General features: G+C 30.4%; 1 protein-coding gene across 1 annotated transcript in view; it reads right to left on the bottom strand.

The window, feature by feature from the left end:
• LOC134715491 (proton-coupled zinc antiporter SLC30A5-like) overlaps positions 1-13,863 on the bottom strand; it is a 36,730-nt gene that overhangs the window by 12,281 nt on the left and 10,586 nt on the right. The window contains exons 8-10 of the mRNA XM_063577697.1: positions 11,972-12,142; positions 11,004-11,283; positions 8,144-8,352 (exon numbers count right to left, since the gene is read on the bottom strand). Coding sequence (XP_063433767.1) covers positions 8,144-8,352; positions 11,004-11,283; positions 11,972-12,142 — 660 coding nt within the window. The remainder of the gene's footprint in view (positions 1-8,143; positions 8,353-11,003; positions 11,284-11,971; positions 12,143-13,863) is intronic.

Genomic DNA, 13,863 nt, shown 5'->3' with positions numbered 1-13,863 from the left:
ATCAGGCCTCAATTATTGGTCCACACACTATATACAAGTTCAACAAAAGTAAAACACTAAAATATAACATCTTATGTCAAATCAGGCCTAAATTATTGGTCAACATAACATATACAAGTTCAACAAAAGTAAAACACTGTAAAATATAACATCTTATGTCAAATCAGGCCTAACTATTGGTCCACACACCATATACAAGTTTAACAAATGTAAAACACTGTAAAATAAAACATCTTATGTAATATCAGGCCTAAATTATTGGTCCACACAAAATGTACAAGTTCAACAAAAGTAAAACACTAAAATATAACATCTTATGTCAAATCAGGCCTAAATTATTTGTCCACACAAAATATACAAGTTTAAAAAATGTAAAACACTGTAAAATATAACATTTTAATGTAATATCAGGCCTAAACTATTGGTCCACACACTATATACAAGTTTAACAAATGTAAAACACTGTAAAATATAACATCTTATGTAAAATCAGGCCTAAACTATTGGTCCACACACCATATACAAGTTTAACAAATGTAAAACACTGTAAAATATAACATCTTATGTCAAATCAGGCCTAAACTATTGGTCCACACACCATATACAAGTTCAACAAAAGTAAAACACTGTAAAAAATAACATCTTATGTCAAATCAGGCCTAAACTATTGGTCAACACATGTACAACATATACAAGTTCAACAAAAAGTAAAACACAGTAAAATATAACATTTCAATGACATATCAGGCCTAAATTATTGGTCCACACACCATATACAAGTTCAACAAAAGTAAAACACTGTAAAATATAACATCTTATGTCAAATCAGGCCTAAACTATTGGTCAACACACCATATACAAGTTCAACAAAAAGTAAAACACAGTAAAATATAACATTTCAATGTAATATCAGGCCTAAATTATTGGTCCACACACCATATACAAGTTCAACAAAAGTAAAACACTGTAAAATATAACATCTTATGTAATATCAGGCCTAAATTATTGGTCCACACAACATATACAAGTTCAACAAAAGTAAAACACTGTAAAATATAACATCTTATGTCAAATCAGGCCTAAACTATTGGTCCACACACCATATACAAGTTCAACAAAAATAAAACACTGTAAAAAATAACATCTTATGTCAAATCAGGCATAAATTATTGGTCCACACAACATATACAAGTTCGACAAATGTAAAACACTGTCAAATATAACATCTTGTGTCAAATCAAGCCTAAACTATTGGTCCACACACCATATACAAGTTCAACAAAAGTAAAACACAGTAAAATATAACATTTCAATGTAATATCAGGCCTAAACTATTGGTCCACACACTATATACAAGTTCAACAAAAGTAAAACACTGTAAAATATAACATCTTATGTCAAATCAGGCCTAAATTATTTGTCCACACACTATATACAAGTTTAAAAAATGTAAAACACTGTAAAATATAACATCTTATGTAAAATCAGGCCTAAACTATTGGTCCACACAACATATACAAGTTTAACAAATGTACAACACAGTAAAATATAACATTTTAATGTAATATCAGGCCTAAATTATTGGTCCACACAAAATATACAAGTTCAACAAAAGTAAAACACTAAAATATAACATCTTATGTCAAATCAGGCCTAAATTATTGGTCAACATAACATATACAAGTTCAACAAAAGTAAAACACTGTAAAAAATAACATCTTATGTCAAATCAGGCCTAAACTATTGGTCCACACACCATATACAAGTTTAACAAATGTAAAACACTGTAAAATATAACATCTTATGTCAAATCAGGCCTAAACTATTGGTCCACACACTATATACAAGTTCAACAAAAGTAAAACACTGTAAAAAATAACATCTTATGTCAAATCAGGCCTAAACTATTGGTCCACACACCATATACAAGTTCAACAAAAGTAAAACACTGTAAAAAATAACATCTTATGTCAAATCAGGCATAAATTATTGGTCCACACAACATATACAAGTTCGACAAATGTAAAACACTGTCAAATATAACATCTTGTGTCAAATCAAGCCTAAACTATTGGTCCACACACCATATACAAGTTCAACAAAAGTAAAACACAGTAAAATATAACATTTCAATGTAATATCAGGCCTAAATTATTGGTCCACACACCATATACAAGTTCAACAAAAGTAAAACACTGTAAAAAATAACATCTTATGTAATATCAGGCCTCAATTATTGGTCCACACACTATATACAAGTTCAACAAAAGTAAAACACTAAAATATAACATCTTATGTCAAATCAGGCCTAAATTATTGGTCAACATAACATATACAAGTTCAACAAAAGTAAAACACTGTAAAATATAACATCTTATGTCAAATCAGGCCTAACTATTGGTCCACACACCATATACAAGTTTAACAAATGTAAAACACTGTAAAATAAAACATCTTATGTAATATCAGGCCTAAATTATTGGTCCACACAAAATGTACAAGTTCAACAAAAGTAAAACACTAAAATATAACATCTTATGTCAAATCAGGCCTAAATTATTTGTCCACACAAAATATACAAGTTTAAAAAATGTAAAACACTGTAAAATATAACATCTTATGTAAAATCAGGCCTAAACTATTGGTCCACACACCATATACAAGTTTAACAAATGTAAAACACTGTAAAATATAACATCTTATGTCAAATCAGGCCTAAACTATTGGTCCACACACCATATACAAGTTCAACAAAAGTAAAACACTGTAAAAAATAACATCTTATGTCAAATCAGGCCTAAACTATTGGTCCACACACCATATACAAGTTCAACAAACGTAAAACACTGTAAAATATAACATCTTATGTCAAATCAGGCCTAAACTATTGGTCAACACATGTACAACATATACAAGTTCAACAAAAAGTAAAACACAGTAAAATATAACATTTCAATGATATATCAGGCCTAAATTATTGGTCCACACACCATATACAAGTTCAACAAAAGTAAAACACTGTAAAATATAACATCTTATGTCAAATCAGGCCTAAACTATTGGTCAACACACCATATACAAGTTCAACAAAAAGTAAAACACAGTAAAATATAACATTTCAATGTAATATCAGGCCTAAATTATTGGTCCACACACCATATACAAGTTCAACAAAAGTAAAACACTGTAAAATATAACATCTTATGTAATATCAGGCCTAAATTATTGGTCCACACAACATATACAAGTTCAACAAAAGTAAAACACTGTAAAATATAACATCTTATGTCAAATCAGGCCTAAACTATTGGTCCACACACCATATACAAGTTCAACAAAAATAAAACACTGTAAAAAATAACATCTTATGTCAAATCAGGCATAAATTATTGGTCCACACAACATATACAAGTTCGACAAATGTAAAACACTGTCAAATATAACATCTTGTGTCAAATCAAGCCTAAACTATTGGTCCACACACCATATACAAGTTCAACAAAAGTAAAACACAGTAAAATATAACATTTCAATGTAATATCAGGCCTAAATTATTGGTCCACACACCATATACAAGTTCAACAAAAGTAAAACACTGTAAAAAATAACATCTTATGTAATATCAGGCCTCAATTATTGGTCCACACACTATATACAAGTTCAACAAAAGTAAAACACTAAAATATAACATCTTATGTCAAATCAGGCCTAAATTATTTGTCCACACAAAATATACAAGTTTAAAAAATGTAAAACACTGTAAAATATAACATCTTATGTAAAATCAGGCCTAAACTATTGGTCCACACACCATATACAAGTTTAACAAATGTAAAACACTGTAAAATATAACATCTTATGTCAAATCAGGCCTAAACTATTGGTCCACACACCATATACAAGTTCAACAAAAGTAAAACACTGTAAAAAATAACATCTTATGTCAAATCAGGCCTAAACTATTGGTCAACACACCATATACAAGTTCAACAAAAGTAAAACACTGTAAAATATAACATCTTATGTCAAATCAGGCCTAAACTATTGGTCAACACACCATATACAAGTTCAACAAAAAGTAAAACACTGTAAAATATAACATCTTATGTCAAATCAGGCCTAAACTATTGGTCAACACACCATATACAAGTTCAACAAAAAGTAAAACACTGTAAAAAATAACATTTCAATGATATATCAGGCCTAAATTATTGGTCAACACATGTACAACATATACAAGTTCAACAAAAAGTAAAACACAGTAAAATATAACATTTCAATGATATATCAGGCCTAAATTATTGGTCCACACACCATATACAAGTTCAACAAAAGTAAAACACTGTAAAATATAACATCTTATGTCAAATCAGGCCTAAACTATTGGTCAACACACCATATACAAGTTCAACAAAAAGTAAAACACAGTAAAATATAACATTTCAATGTAATATCAGGCCTAAATTATTGGTCCACACACCATATACAAGTTCAACAAAAGTAAAACACTGTAAAATATAACATCTTATGTAATATCAGGCCTAAACTATTGGTCCACACATGTACAACATATACAAGTTCAACAAAAAGTAAAACACAGTAAAATATAACATTTCAATGATATATCAGGCCTAAATTATTGGTCCACACACCATATACAAGTTCAACAAAAGTAAAACACTGTAAAATATAACATCTTATGTCAAATCAGGCCTAAACTATTGGTCAACACACCATATACAAGTTCAACAAAAAGTAAAACACAGTAAAATATAACATTTCAATGTAATATCAGGCCTAAACTATTGGTCCACACACCATATACAAGTTAAACAAAAGTAGAACACTGTAAAATATAACATCTTATGTCAAATCAGGCCTAAACTATTGGTCCACACACCATATACAAGTTCAACAAAAGTAAAACACTGTAAAAAATAACATCTTATGTCAAATCAGGCCTAAATTATTGGTCCACACAACATATACAAGTTCGACAAATGTAAAACACTGTAAAATAAAACATCTTATGTCAAATCAGGCCTAAATTATTGATCCACACAAAATATAAAAGTTTAACAAAGGTAAAACACTGTAAAATATAACATTTTAATGTAATATCAGGCCTAAACTATTGGTCCACACACTATATACAAGTTCAACAAAAGTAAAACACTGTAAAAAATAACCTCTTATGTCAATTCAGGCCTAAATTATTGGTCCACACAAAATATTCAAGTTTAACAAATGTACAACACAGTAAAATATAACATTTTAATGTAATATCAGGCCTAAATTATTGGTCCACACAAAATATACAAGTTCAACAAAAGTAAAACACTGAAAAATATAACATCTTATGTCAAAGCAGGCCTAAATTATTGATCCACACAAAATATACAAGTTTAACAAATGTAAAACACTGCAAAATATAACATTTTAATGTAATATCAGGCCTAAATTATTGGTCCACACACTATATACAAGTTCAACAAAAGTAAAACACTGTAAAAAATAACATCTTATGTCAAATCAGGCCTAAATTATTGATCCACACAAAATATACAAGTTTAACAAATGTAAAACACTGCAAAATATAACATTTTAATGAGTATCAGGCCTAAATTATTGGTCCACACACTATATACAAGTTCAACAAAAGTAAAACACTGTAAAAAATAACATCTTATGTCAATTCAGGCCTAAATTATTGGTCCACACAAAATATTCAAGTTTAACAAATGTAAAACACAGTAAAATATAACATTTCAATGTAATATCAGGCCTAAACTATTGGTCCACACACTATATACAAGTTCAACAAAAGTAAAACACTGTAAAAAATAACCTCTTATGTCAATTCAGGCCTAAATTATTGGTCCACACAAAATATTCAAGTTTAACAAATGTACAACACAGTAAAATATAACATTTTAATGTAATATCAGGCCTAAATTATTGGTCCACACAAAATATACAAGTTCAACAAAAGTAAAACACTGAAAAATATAACATCTTATGTCAAAGCAGGCCTAAATTATTGATCCACACAAAATATACAAGTTTAACAAATGTAAAACACTGCAAAATATAACATTTTAATGTAATATCAGGCCTAAATTATTGGTCCACACACTATATACAAGTTCAACAAAAGTAAAACACTGTAAAAAATAACATCTTATGTCAAATCAGGCCTAAATTATTGATCCACACAAAATATACAAGTTTAACAAATGTAAAACACTGCAAAATATAACATTTTAATGAGTATCAGGCCTAAATTATTGGTCCACACACTATATACAAGTTCAACAAAAGTAAAACACTGTAAAAAATAACATCTTATGTCAATTCAGGCCTAAATTATTGGTCCACACAAAATATTCAAGTTTAACAAATGTAAAACACAGTAAAATATAACATTTCAATGTAATATCAGGCCTAAACTATTGGTCCACACACTATATACAAGTTCAACAAAAGTAAAACACTGTAAAAAATAACCTCTTATGTCAATTCAGGCCTAAATTATTGGTCCACACAAAATATTCAAGTTTAACAAATGTAAAACACAGTAAAATATAACATTTTAATGTAATATCAGGCCTAAATTATTGGTCCACACAAAATATACAAGTTCAACAAAAGTAAAACACTGAAAAATATAACATCTTATGTCAAATCAGGCCTAAATTATTGATCCACACAAAATATACAAGTTTAACAAATGTAAAACACTGCAAAATATAACATTTTAATGTAATATCAGGCCTAAATTATTGGTCCACACACTATATACAAGTTCAACAAAAGTAAAACACTGTAAAATATAACATCTTATGTAATATCAGGCCTAAGTTATTGGTCCACACAACATATACAAGTTCAACAAATGTAAAACACTGTAAAATATAACATCTTATGTAAAATCAGGCCTAAACTATTGGTGTCCACACACCATATACAAGTTCAATAAAAATCAAAACACAATAAAATATAACATGTTATCAGCTTTTTACAACAAAACATGATTGGATAAAATTTGAAATTTCAATTATATATAAGAGAAAAAAAAAATGATTTCTATTAAATGTACACTCAAGTTGTGTAAATTGTTATTCTTCCCAAATCTGTACACTGCATTGACACAAATTTGTATAATGTAAAGCACAGTATATGACGAGGGCGTCAAGACTTGCAATACAGCAGTCAGTGTATTTAAAATAAAGTTTGAAAAATTCAATTGTAACAATAAATTTATTTACTCTTCTTTTTGGTCAGATTGTTATCTCTTTGATACATTCCCAATTTCTTTTCTCTATTCTAATGATAGCATAGTTGGTTTTTCCTTCTTGAATTTAAAAGTGTCATTCCCTTCAAGAAATGTAAATAAATTGCACTTAGACAGTTAGAGCATGAGCAATAATACCATTTTTGTTGTGAATTTTGCAATTATTTTGTTGTGTCTGGTTTTCAAAGTTACTTTCTTTCTGATTGCATAAAATAATGTTCAGTCATCCTAATGGAGTACTAAAAATGTTAACAGCAGAATTTTGAAATCATAGCTCTATCATTTACCAGTAACCTAAATACATTATATGTTTTATTATCTGGCAGCTGTGCTTAAATTTCTCTTCATTCATTCTCCATTTTATCAGTTCTACAGTTTAACCTGCCTCATCCAAAACATTAGTATTCCAATGTCCTGCTTTAACTGACCCATTTAGTGGTTCCAAAATATGCATATCCTTGCAGAAAAACTTGAGTATTCTGATACCCTGCTTAATCCGACATTTTTTTCTGGTCCCCCAGTGTGTTGGATTAAACAGGTTATACTGCATATACAAAATAAACTTGTTTTGTAATCAAATTGAAGGAAACTGTCTTGGAACTATTATAAAACTGATTGTTTATTATTCGTGGGATTAATAGTCCAACTTTTGTGGATTTTTTGGAGAAAGCAAAAAGCGAATTTAAATGTTCAACATAGTACAAAATATAGTCATGCATGCAGACTATTGCATAATCAAATACCCATGAAAATACAATTTTTACTCAGACCATGAAAATTTATACCCACTTAAATAAATGAATCTACAGTATTCATTACACTTTTTCCTTTATCATAGACTACACTTACCAAGTTTATACAAAGAAAATAAAATATTCTCCGTGAATCTGATTCCTCATATATTTGTTTTAGTCCATTTTTAAGTATGGTGACTACTGAATGTGTTGTTTTAGATATTGCATCACCAGTAAAACTATAGAGAGGTAATCCAGTTGCTGAGTAGCCAATAAAGCTTCCACCTTTTGTCCCTTTACTGGGCCATGCTAGCATATTGGTGGCTAAGAAAGAAAAAAAACCAAAGATATTTAATTGACAGTTTTAGGGAAGCATTTTTTTTAAATGTTTATATAAATAGATCTATTTCCATTTCAAACCTCAAATCAATTGAATACACTTTTTCCCTTTAAAGACCTCTAGATTGACAACAAGAGGCTCTCAAGAGCCTGAATCGCTCACCTGAATTTTGTTGGTTTAATTTCTCATCAATGATTATTTTGGCTTTTCAATTTATTTAAATGTTCTTTGAATCGTCTTATTCTCTTCAAAAGCAAAAAAAAAAATCATTTTCTCCTATGTTCTATTTTAGCCATAGGAGCTATGTTTCTTGACATACAAGGAAATGAAATATAAAATTTATACTAGATACTCTGAAACTTTGAAACTCATTTAGCCTAAGTTTGGCTGAAATTGATACAGCAGTTTCAAAGGAGAAGATTTTTTAAAGTAAGTCAACATGATGAACAAATTGTGAAAAAAGTCTTTAAAGGGCAATAACTCCTTAAGAGGTCAATTGACAATTTTGGTCAAATTGACTTATTTGTAGATCTCACTTTGCTGATCATTTTAGCTGTTTACAGTTTATCTTTATCTATAATAATATTCAAGATAATGACCCAAAACTGCAAAATTTCCTTAAAATTACCAATTAAGTGGCAGCAACCCAACAATGGTTTGTTTGATTCATCTGAAAATTTCAGGGCTGATAGATCTTGACCTAATGAACAATTTTACCCCCATGTCAGGTTTGCTCTAAATGCTTTCGTTTTTTGAGATATAAGCCAAAAACTGCATTTGACCCCTATGTTCTATTTTAAGTAACGGCGGCCATGTTTTTCGACGGATCAAAAATCGAAGCACACACTTTGTGCAGGATAATCTAAGGAACAATCATGCTAAGTTTCATCCAAATCCATTCAGTAGTTTCAGAGGAGAAGATTTTTTAAAGTTGGCAAATATGATGAACAAATTGTGAAAAATTGTCATTAAAGGACAATAACACCTTAAGGGGTCAATTGACAATTTTGGTCATATTAACTTATTTGTAGATCTTACTTTGCTGATCATTTTTGCTGTTTACAGTTTATCTTTATCTATAATAATATTCAAGATAATGACCAAAAACTGCAAAATGTCCTTAAATTACCAATTAAGTGGCAGCAACCCAACAATGGTTTGTTTGATTCATCTGAAAATTTCAGGGCTGATAGATCTTGACCTAATTAACACTTTTCCCCCCCATGTCAGATTTGCTCTAAATGCTTTTGTTTTTGAGATATAAGCCAAAAACTGTATTTGACCCCTATGTTCTATTTTAAGTAACGGCGGCCATGTTTTTTGACAGTTAAAAAATCTAAGCACACACTTTGTGCAGGATACTCTAAGGAACAATCATGCTAAGTTTCATCCAAATTAATTCAGTAGTTTCAGAGGAGAAGATTTTTTAAAGTTGGCAAATATGATGAACAAATTGTGAAAAATTGTCATTAAAGGACAATAACACCTTAAGGGGTCAATTGACAATTTTGGTCATATTAACTTATTTGTAGATCTTACTTTGCTGATCATTTTTGCTGTTTACAGTTTATCTTTATCTATAATAATATTCAAGATAATGACCAAAAACTGCAAAATTTCCTTAAAATTACCAATTAAGTGGCAGCAACCCAACAATGGTTTGTTTGATTCATCTGAAAATTTCAGGGCTGACCTAAAAAACATTTTTACCCCTTGTCAGATTTGCTCTAAATGCTTTCGTTTTTGAGATATAAGCCAAAAACTGCATTTGACCCCTATGTTCTATTTTAAGTAACGGCGGCCATGTTTTTTGACGGATCAAAAATCGAAGCACACACTTTGTGCAGGATACTCTAAGGAACAATCATGCTAAGTTTCATTCAAATCCATTCATTAGTTTCAGAGGAGAAGATGTTTGAAAAATTGTTAACGACAGACGAAGACGACGACGGATGCCAAGTGATTAGAAAAGCTCACATGGCCTTTTAGGCCAGGTGAGCTAACAACACTTAGGTAAACTGCATCTTTCATTGATAAGAAAAGACATTTAGAGACAGTAATTACATTTTGTAAGATTGGTTGTTTCAAAGTATACTATAAATTTTAGTCTGAACTTTACAATTTCATGTTACATTGTACTAGCAGTTAAGCAATTAACCATCAAATGTTTACACAAAAATAATGACTGGTTTGGTGATAACTTTGGCCATCTTAAACTTGGTTTTACTAAGGAAGAAAATATGTTAACAAGTTTCTACAAGAAGCTAGATATAGAAAATTTGTGACAATGAAACCTATGCTTTACATAGGCCAAGTTTAAAATATATTTAATCAATTTTAAATGGTAATGTGATTAATCTATGCAATGAATCTGAATGTTGATTTTAACTTATTAACATGATGTGGCAAAAAATCCCAGGCTTAAAAACATGAATTTCGGGGGTTCCTGAATTTAAAGAAATTTAAATCCTTACATCCCAAAATTCAAAAAAGAATTCCCCATATCTCGTAAGGATCAATTCCAAAATCCCAAGCTTTAAAAACACCCCATCCCCCAGTCCTGATGAAGGTCTGACCCCCCCCCCCCCCCACAAAAAAAGGAAACAGAATAATTGCATTACAAATAAAATCTTACCTAGCATGAAAACTGCTAAACTGAATACAACTCCACCAGATAAAACATGATCGTTTGTAATAATCTCTTTGATGGTGGTGATTTTAGAAACTAATGGATGATTCCAAGTTAAAGCAAGAAATAAAGCTGAGAGAAATATTGCATATGCACCATACACTGCAGTCTTTGGCGGCTGTAGGTGGTTGATAACAACTGCTTCTATATAGAAGTCTATCACAAGCACAAATAATATCACAAGAAATAGTGGGAAAAGGAGGTATAACCAAGAATCTATGTCACTCTACAATGAAAAAATAAAAGTAAATAAATTTGAAGAAATTTACCAATTTTTATGCACTCGCCCATCAACATAGATGTGAGAAGGTAGAAAAGGGTATATATTTTTCATGAGTCACAGGTCATTTATGATTCTTGGTCCATTTCATGTATGCAAAATTCAACAAAGAAGGTTCTTCTTCATCATTTGGTCTCTGGTAGAGAGTTTTCTCATGGACAATCATACCCATCTTCCTTATTTCTATAAGGTAGGTTGTGGTCTGACATGTCTTCAAAGCCTCCCATATCCAATTAAATAGCATAAAATAGTCAACATATGTATGGTTTTCCATTTTGATTATTTCACAGGTACTTTTTTTTAACCCAGCAGTAATTTTAAAGCCATAATGTTGATGTCACTGAAAAGCCATTCTATTTCCAATGAACTTTCTTGTGTGTTCAATTAAAAAATGTTTGTTGCATGCAGTAATGGTAAAATTTTCAAAAACATATGCAATGGGGTTGTCAATCACCTATATACTAGTATATTTCAGTTAGTGTTAAAGAAAAGAAATAATGATTATGATATGTGTAATCGGGACGATTTTGGTGTTTTGATTCATATTTGTTTTTACTAGCATGTATTAATCTGATCTGATCTGTAAATAATATACAGCAAAGCTAATCTACAGAAAATTCTTATTTTTAATTACCTCTTTGGTCATTGCAATGAACATTGCCCATGGAAACATAACAAAAGCTTGTATAAATGTAGACATAGCATGAAGACGTTTAGACCCACCAACATCCACAGATAATTTCTTTGAAGCACTGTTGTATCCTATTTGTAGGAATAAAGTTAATGACAGCAGGACTACTCCACCCTATTAAACATAATAATAAAAACATACTGAGGATTCCATTTTATTCTATGTATACCAATTTTTTGTGGATTTCCTGTGTACACGTTGATTTTCATGAAGCAAGTATAAAAGGGTAAATGCTCATTCTCTTTAAATGACAATATAAGCAAGCTAATTTTCTAGTTTCTTGGGAATTTTTAAATATCACTTTGATATTTTTAACAAGTATTCTCTATAGTTCAGGTTAACAGTTAATCTTTTATTATACTCAAGGCAACAGCTTTGTTTTGCATAAAAGATATAATTCTACATTGACAAACTTTTTTAAGTTAACTCAAAATATAAAAAAGAAGATGTGGTATGATTGCCAGTGAGACAACTATCCACAAAAGACCAAAATGACAGACATTAACAACTATAGGTCACCGTACAGCCTTCAACAATGAGCAAATCCCATACCGCATAGTCAGCTATAAAAGGCCCTGATAAGACAATGTAAAACAATTCAAACGAGAAAATTAACGGCCTTATCTATGTAAAAAAATGATTTAATAACAAATATGTAACACATAAACAAACAACCACCACTGAATTTACAGGCTCCTGACTTGGGACAGGCAATTACATAAATAATGTGGCGGGGTTAAACATGTTAGCAGGATCCCAACCTTCCACCTAATCTGGGACAGTGATATAACAGTTCAACATAAGAATGAACTATAATAAAGGGCTGCGCTTTAGCGCAGGATACGCCCGTTGCTCTCAGTTTCACCAAAGTTGCATAAAATCCCCCTTTTTTAAGTAAAAATTCATTACTTAAGAAAACGTAAAATTTTTAAATTTATAAAAATGAAAAGGGAGCTTATGTCAAAAGATATAAACAATTTATCAAAGTTGCATAAAATTTTGTGAAAGTGTAAATTATTGTCCCAAAATTGGAAAATCACCCCTTTTTTAAGCATAAAAATTCATAACACAGAAATGTAAGATCTGAAATTTATAAAAATTGAAAGGGAGCTTACATCAATAGATATAAACAATTCACCAAAGTTTCATGGACATTGGTGAAAGCCTTTTTGAGTTATTGTCTGAAGTGTGGACGACGGACCCCCTTTTTTTATGAATAAAGCCCCATAAATCCAAAACTTAAAATCTGAAATTAAAATAAAAACGAAAGGGAGCTTACGTCAATAAATATAAACAATTCACTTAAGTTTCATGGAAATTGGTGAAAGTGTTTTTGAGTTATTGTCGGAAATGTGGACGACGGACCCCCTTTTTTATAAATAAAGCCCCATAAATCCAAAACTTAAAATCGGAAATTAAAAAAAAGGAAAGGGAGCTTACGTCAATAGATATAAACAATTCATTTAAGTTTCATGGAAATTGGTGAAAGTGTTGAGTTATTGTCCGCAGTGTGGACGACAGATGGACGGACGGACGGACAACGGTATACCATAAAACGTCCCGTCTAAAAATCAGTTGAAAAAGGCTTAACTCATCAGATGGACAAAAATACAAGTAGACGTGGCAAGGTACTTATACATCCTGACACAAAAAGACACAATGAACAGATCTGAGAGTACTTGCAGTTATCTGACAGCTAGTTCAAAGCCACTAACAACTAATAATAAAATCATGCATCTAAGACTAAACTATCAATCTGTACACATCCAACGTCCAATGGATTTAGTGTAAAGATGTCATAAACAGCCAGAGAAAAACATGACCTTGTGCAATGC

This window comes from Mytilus trossulus, chromosome 4, assembly GCF_036588685.1.
Source record: "Mytilus trossulus isolate FHL-02 chromosome 4, PNRI_Mtr1.1.1.hap1, whole genome shotgun sequence".
Taxonomy (NCBI): Eukaryota; Metazoa; Mollusca; class Bivalvia; order Mytilida; family Mytilidae; genus Mytilus; species Mytilus trossulus.
The sequence above is the reverse complement of the archived record's forward strand: the minus strand, read 5'-3'. Positions and strand labels throughout refer to the sequence as shown.